The sequence below is a fragment of the Wyeomyia smithii genome, chromosome 3, assembly GCF_029784165.1.
Source record: "Wyeomyia smithii strain HCP4-BCI-WySm-NY-G18 chromosome 3, ASM2978416v1, whole genome shotgun sequence".
NCBI lineage: Eukaryota > Metazoa > Arthropoda > Insecta > Diptera > Culicidae > Wyeomyia > Wyeomyia smithii.
In genome coordinates, this window is record NC_073696.1 from 1,962,760 (window position 1) to 1,970,477 (window position 7,718).

General features: G+C 42.0%; 1 protein-coding gene across 1 annotated transcript; it reads left to right on the forward strand.

Moving 5' to 3' along the window:
• The first annotated feature begins 610 nt into the window (after nt 1-610).
• Nucleotides 611-2,556, forward strand: LOC129732604 (probable cytochrome P450 6a14). The gene is made up of 2 exons (XM_055693606.1): nt 611-1,836; nt 1,909-2,556. The coding sequence occupies exons 1-2, from the start codon at nt 759-761 to the stop codon at nt 2,322-2,324; spliced, it is 1,494 nt and encodes a 497-aa protein (XP_055549581.1). The 5' UTR covers nt 611-758; the 3' UTR covers nt 2,325-2,556.
• Nucleotides 2,557-7,718: the final 5,162 nt, after the last annotated feature.

A 7,718-nucleotide genomic window follows, 5' to 3' on the forward strand; every position in this document is an offset into this window, starting at 1 on the left:
TAGGAGGTTTGATTGAATTTTACGCGTTCTACATCGTGTACTAATTTTGTTTTTAAATTTTAATTTAATGTATCATACAAATCGAAGCATGGGTTCCTTAAGAATGTAACTCGAGATGCCTGTTTACGATTATTTGCTCACGTGGTTCATACATGTTTTAATACCGAGTCATGCATGAGATAAACATTCTTCTCCGCGCTATCAACTGCCAGGTGTAAATCACTTACGATGTGCCCAAGGCCTTTTTTATCACCATGCCTTGATAACGTGTTGTTTATAATGTGATTCACCAAGTATTTTTGCGCCACTCACTTTCGATTATGACCGAGCAGACCAAAAACAAACCGCTCCCACTTCCCCGTACACGTGTTGGTTGACCCACCATTGAGTGATTTTTTACTCCGGGAACTGGTACTACAATAGTGCGCTTGTTGTGATGCGTCGTACTATCAAAACACACAGAGAGAAGAGAAAAAAATGCTCTGTCATCGTTGCCTTTCAGCTTCTGCTACTATTCCGCTGCGTTGTAGATGAATCTTGCGTTTACCAATCGCACCGTCACCGAGATAACGGAGATTTCGTGTGCTGTAGTGGTGGCAGTTAAAACCAGCACCGGCACCCACCGGAGCAGTCAGTCACACAGTCGAAGTTGGATTGTACGCAGCTCAATACAACAACACAAAAACGCAATAACAAACCAGCCGTGAGGCACCTAATTTTTCACTTCCGGTCAATTAAACGTTCGACACTCGGCAGCGATGGAAGTTTTGGACGGTATCATCACTGTGTTGATGATATGCCTCGCCATCTATTTCTACCTGCATAAAAAACACTCGTACTGGGCCGATCGGAAGGTACCCCACTTGAAGCCGGAATTTTTCTACGGTAATAACCGTACTGTGACTCGAACAGAAGCGTTTGCCCAGCTGTTTCAACGTTTCTACCACGAGCTGAAAGGTTCAGGACCAGTTGGTGGGGTTTATCTCTTCACCAAACCCGTTGCCATTGCGACCGATTTGGAGTTGTTAAAGTGTATTTTCGTGAAGGACTTCCAGTATTTCCATGATCGCGGATCGTACTACAATGAGAAAGATGATCCACTTTCGGCCCACATGTTCAATTTGGGCGGCAGCAAGTGGAAGGCTCTTCGAAATAAATTATCGCCGACGTTTACTTCGGGAAAGATGAAGATGATGTTCCCGACGATTGTGGCAGCTGGTAAGCAGTTTAATGATTTTATGGAAGAAAACGTGAGGAAAGAAAGTGAGTTGGAATTGAAGGATCTGCTGGCGCGATTTACGACAGATGTTATAGGAATGTGTGCCTTCGGTATTGAGTGCAATTCGATGAAGGATCCCAATGCACAGTTCCGTGTAATGGGACGAAAACTGTTCCAACCAAGAGGAAAAGTTAAAGGATTCCTTATGACTGCTACACCCAATTTGGCGCGGAAGTTAGGAGTGAAGACTACACCCCCGGAAGTTTCTGACTTTTTCCTAAATGCTGTTCGAGAAACAATCGATTATCGCTTGAAGAATAATATTAAAAGAAAAGACTTTATGGACTTACTAATCGAGATGCGATCGCCAGATGAACTGAAAAGTGATGACGGCTTACTTTCGTTTAACGAAATTGCTGCTCAGGCTTTCGTGTTTTATATTGCCGGGTTCGAAACCAGTTCGACGCTGCTGACTTGGACGCTTTATGAGCTCGCACTGAATCAGGATATCCAGGAGAATGGACGCCGTCATGTGCAGGAGATTCTCCAGAAACATGGTGAACAAATGACCTACGAGTCCGTGATGGACATGAAATATCTTGACCAAATTCTGAATGGTAAGTGGTAACCCAAATAATGGATAAGAGACGTTGTTATCGTTTGACGTTTGACGTTTTTATTTATTACAGAGGCCCTCCGAAAGTATCCTCCTGTTCCCGTGCATTTCCGTGAAACGGCAAAGGATTACCAAGTACCGAACACGAAGATCACCATCGAAGCAGGGACACAGATCTTTATTCCGGTCTTCGGGATTCATCGTGATCCGGAAATCTTCCCCGATCCTGAGCGCTTCGATCCGGAACGTTTTAGCCCGGAGGAGGAGCAGAAACGCCACCCGTACGCGTGGACTCCCTTCGGCGAAGGTCCCCGTATCTGCGTGGGTCTAAGGTTTGGTATGATGCAAGCCCGTATCGGGTTAGCTTATTTGTTGAAAAATTTCCGATTTACGTTTGGCAAGAAGTCCAGCGTTCCGTTGGAACTCGATGTGAGAAGTTTTGTTCTGGCCCCGAAAGGAGGCTTGTGGCTGAAAGTAGAGAAGATTTGAAATTGTTATTCGTTCGCTTCGCCGTTAGTTGGCCACCAATTTGAACTGCGAACAATTGGTGAAGATTTTGAGTTAAAAAAAATAGAGCCTTAAAGTTTTAATTCAACATTTTTAACAATTGTGAAATTTAACCTAATTCAGATATCGAACTGAGAGCTAGAATTCAAGCAAATAATTTATAAGTCAAAGTATAAAATATGATAAAATAGACGAATTTTTTTTTATACTTACACTTCCACACATCTTTTCGAATTTCCAAAGTATTTTTTTCACTCGAACTAAGAATTCGAAGAGGGTTACGGCAAGGTGATGGATTATCGTGCTTGCTATTCAACATCGTTTTGGAAGCTGTGACACGTAGGGCTGGTATCGACACGAGAGTGGCACGATATTTAGAAGGTCTGTTCAGCTCTTTGGCTTTGCCGATGACATTGATATTGTAGCACGAACCCTTGGGAAGATGACATAGACGTACATCAGACTGAAGGCTGAAGCCGGACGAATTGGACTGGCCATAAACGCTTCGAAGACCAAGTACATGAGAGGAAGAGGTTTCAGAGAAAACAGTATCCACCTCCCGACACGAATTAATATTAGCGATGATGAAATCGAAGTGGTAGAAGAGTTCGTGTACCTGGCCTCACTGGTGACTGCTGACAATGACACCAGCAGAGAAATTCGTCGATGCCTTATGGCAGGAAATCGTGTCTACTTTGGACTCCGGAGGACGCTCTGCTCGAAAAAAATTCACCGCCGCACGAAGTTTACCATCTACAAAACACTGATTAGACCGGCACTCCTCTACAGCCACGAAACCTGGACCATGCTCGTGGAGGACCAATGCGCCCTTGAGGTTTTCGCACGGAAGTTACTGCGTACCATCTGTGGTGGAGTGCAGATGAAAGATAGCTCATGGCGGAGGCGGATGAACCACGAGTTGCATCAACTGTTGGGAGAACCACTCATCGTTCATATGGCGACAATCGGAAGACTACGGTGGACTGGATATGTCGTTATGATGTCGGACGACAACCCGATGAAAATGGTTCTTGATAACGACCCGACTGGAACGAGGCGACAGGGCGCACAGCGAGCAAGGTGGTTCGTTCAAGTGGAAAACGACCTGGGGGTCCACCACAGATGACACGGCTGGCGAGCTGCAGCCATGGACCGAATTGAATGGAGACGACTCCTTCGAACAGCAAGGAACACTTCGGCCTGGAGCTGACTGGTAAGTAAGGTAAGTAAGGAATACTGACAGAGTTGATTTCTGTTTTACTATTACAAACGGTGCTCTCCTTCTGAACGGAAAAATACTTTTAGAGATAGTTAGTGATTACTTATTTCAGTTGGAAGCAGCCCCAATTTTTATATTGAAGCAGCAAGTTTTCTTTTATCGCTCATTTGGCATGGTTATAAAATCAAAACAAAGAGACATAACGAAATGAAGGGACTATTTGAGTTTCAACATAGGAACAAAATGTGTAAAATATCTTACTCAGAGAACCTGTACAACTATAGATATACTAGCTGACCCGGCAAACTTCGTCCCGCCTATTTTAGTGTTTAATTTAATAATTTTAAACATTTCAAATTCATTGATTCCTTGCGATTGGATTATATCGTTTAAAAATGATTGGTTTTATCGGAATGACAACATCCTCGACTTTTGGCTTTTGTTCATGACCTCTATTCCGGATATTGATTGGGTGCATTTCAGTTATTTTCGTTGTTTTCCAGAAACTGAAAGTGGTCATCTTCTAATTCAAAATGGTGTCCAGGGTCAATGCTTCTCTACATCATTTCCATATGTAGTAGTATTCGGTTATTTTCGGCTGTTTCCCAGAAGTTGCCATTTTTCACTTCAAACTGTTGTCTAAAGTCAATTTATAGCTCCTTGCCTCATTCTGGATCCGGTGATACTCATATTGGGTGGTATTTGGTCCTTTGGGCTATTTTTCAGGAACCGTAAGTCGCCATCTTGGATTTCAAAATGGCATTAAGAGAAAATTTTTGGCCTCTGCGCGTCAATCTGGTTGAAGGAACACTCATATTGGGTGGTATTTGGTCATTTTCGGCTGTTTTCCAGACACCGGAAGTCGCCTTCTTACAATTCAAAATGTTGTCTGAGGTTGATAGGTCGATTTGTGGCTTCAGTGCATCATAACAATCCCGGAAATTCCCATATTTGGTGGTATTTGGTCATTTTCGGCTGTTTTTTAGAAACCGGAAGTCGCCATCTTGGATTTCAAAATGGCATTAAGAGACAATTTTTGGCCTCTGAGCGTCAATCTGGTTGAAGAAACACTCATATTGTGTGGTATTTGGTCATTTTCGGCTGTTTTCCAGACACCGGAAGTCGCCATCTTACAATTCGAAATGTTGTCTGAGGTCTATTTGTGGCTTCAGTGCATCATAACAACCCCGGAAGGAAATACCCGTATTGGTTGGTATTTGGTCATTTGCCGCTATTCTTCAGAAACCGGAAGTCGCCATCTTGGATTTCAAAATGGCATTAAAAGACAATTTTTGGCCTCTGAGCGTCAATCTGGTTGAAGAAACATTAATATTGTGTGGTATTCGGTCATTTTCGGCTGTTTTCCAGACACCGGAAGTCGCCTTCTTACAATTCAAAATGTTGTCTGAGGTTGATAGGTCGATTTGTGGCTTCAGTGCATCATAACAATCCCGGAAATTCCCATATTTGGTGGTATTTGGTCATTTTCGGCTGTTTTTCAGAAACCGGAAGTCGCCATCTTGGATTTCAAAACGGCATTTGTAAACAATTTCTGGCCTCTGAGCGTCAATCTGTTTAAGGAACACTCATATTGTGTTGTATTTGGTCATTTTCGGCTGTTTTTCAGAAACCGGAAGTCGCCATCTTGGATTTCAAAATGGCATTAGGAGACAATTTTCGGCCTCTGAGCGTCAATCTGGTTGAAGAAACACTCATATTGGGTGGTATTTGGTCATTTTCGGCTGTTTTCCAGACACCGGAAGTTGCCATCTTACAATTCAAAATATTGTTTGAGGTCAATTTGTGGCTTCAGTGCATCATAACAATCCCGGAAATACCCATATTGGGTGGTATTTGGTCATTTGCCGCGATTTTTCAGAAACCGGAAGTCGCTATCTTGGATTTCAAAATGGCATTAAGAGACATTTTTTGGCCTCTGAGCGTCAATCTGGTTGAAGAAACACTCATATTGTGTGGTATTTGGGCATTTTCGGCTGTTTTACAGACACCGGAAGTCACCATCTTACAATTCGAAATGTTGTCTGAGGTCGATTTGTGGCTTCAGTGCATCATAACAACCCCGGAAATACTCGTATTGGGTGGTATTTTGTCATTCGCCGCTATTTTTCAGAAACCGGAAGTTGCCATCTTGGATTTCAAAATGGTATTAGGAGACAATTTCTGGCCTCTGAGCGTCAATCTGTTTAAGGAACACTCATATTGGGTGGTATTTGGGCATTTTCGGCTGTTTTCCAGACACCGGAAGTCGCCATCTTACAATTCAAAATGTAGTCTGAGGTCGATTTGTGGCTTCAGTGCATCATAACAACCCAGGAAATACCCATATTGGGTGGTATTTGGTCATTTGCCGCTATTTTCAGAAACCGGAAGTCGCCATCTTGGATTTCAAAATGGCATTAGGAGACAATTTCTGGCCTATGAGCGTCATTCTGGTTGAAGAAACACTCATATTGTGTGGTATTTGGTCATTTTCGGCTGTTTTCCAAAGACCGGAAGTCGCCATCTTACAACTCGAAATGTTGTCTGAGGTCGATTTGTGGCTTTAGTGCATCATAACAATTCCAGAAATACTTATGTTGGGTGGTATTTGGTCATTTGCCGCTATTTTTCAGAAACGGGAAGTCACCATCTTGGATTTCGAAATGGTATTTGGAGACATGCGAGATGAAGGAAGGGTGTCGGAACATTATGGACATGTTTGTTACACCCAAAAACATTCACCTGCCAAATTTGTTTGTATTCGCTTGATTGGTTCTCGAGCTGTGCGCAATTTGAGTTTCATTTGTATGGGACCCCTCCTTTATAGAAAAGAGAGGGGTGTCAAACCATTATGGATATATTTGTTACTTCTAGAAACAATCACCTGCCAAATTTGGTTCCATTTAGTTGGTTAGTTCTCGAGATAAGCAGAAATTTGTGTTTCATTTGTTATTTGTATTTGTTTTTATTTAATTATATCATCTGACCTTTTTGATCTTAATGAAATTTAGGGGAGGGTGGGGAAAAGCCCATTTGGGAAATTCCTTGCGAAACACCCAAATACGCGTAAAAACCCCACCATCTTTTGATCGAGTATTACATGCTTTAAATTAAGTCTAACAACAATACAACATACTATTATTACAGATGACACATGAAACTACTTAACTTAGCTCTGACAGAAAATCGAACCTAATCCTAACAAATTATAATATTCGCTTAAGTCTATTTTTGAAAGTAACACTTGATACATTGAAGTCAAATGAGTCAAATACATTATTAAAGACGTCACATATCGCCCTGATGGGTTCGTTTTGATCATATTCTGTACGATGAATTGAGAGGCGCAGAAAGTTTCGCATTCTTAAATTTCTATAGGGCACATTTATGTTGATTTCAGAAAGGATGTTTGGAGCGTCAATTTCGCCAGTTAACAGTTTTCCTACAAATACGGCCCTGAATACGTCTCTTTTTTTTGCTAGTGTGTCAATGCCAAGTAAGCGACATCGACTGGCATAGGGCGGTAATTTGACAGGATCACGCCAAGGAAGAGATCTCAGAGCAAAACGAAGGAACTTGGCTTGAACTGATTCAATCCGGTTGGTCCAGATATCAGTGTAAGGACTTCATATTATGGCTGATGTTTCCAAAATAGATCGAACTAGTGAGACATATAGCGATAGCAAGCAAAACGGGTCAGTAAACTCTTTGGCGATTCTCATCATAAATCCGAGGTTTTTGTTCGCTTGTGCAATGATATGAGAATAGTGATGCTTGAAGGAAAGCTGTGAGTCAAGCAGTACGCCCAAATCTTTTATCACAGACACTCTCTCAAGAGTTTCTCCAGATATACTATAATTCCAAGGTAATGGCTCCAATTATCAGCAAATTACGGGTACACCAATTAGAGAATTCATCAAGGTGCCGTTGCAATTCTTTGCAGTCCTCTGTGGAGCGAATGATGCGAAATAGTTTTAAATCATCAGCATAGATGAGTTTACTGCCAGGTGGGATGACGAAACAAAAATCATTGAATTGGTCCGAGATTGCTTCCTTGAGGAACACCTGACAGGTTAACGAAGCTATCTGACTCTGTGTTGCCTAGTTTAATAAACAGTGTTCGGTATACAAGGTAAGATTTTAACCACTTACTGAAG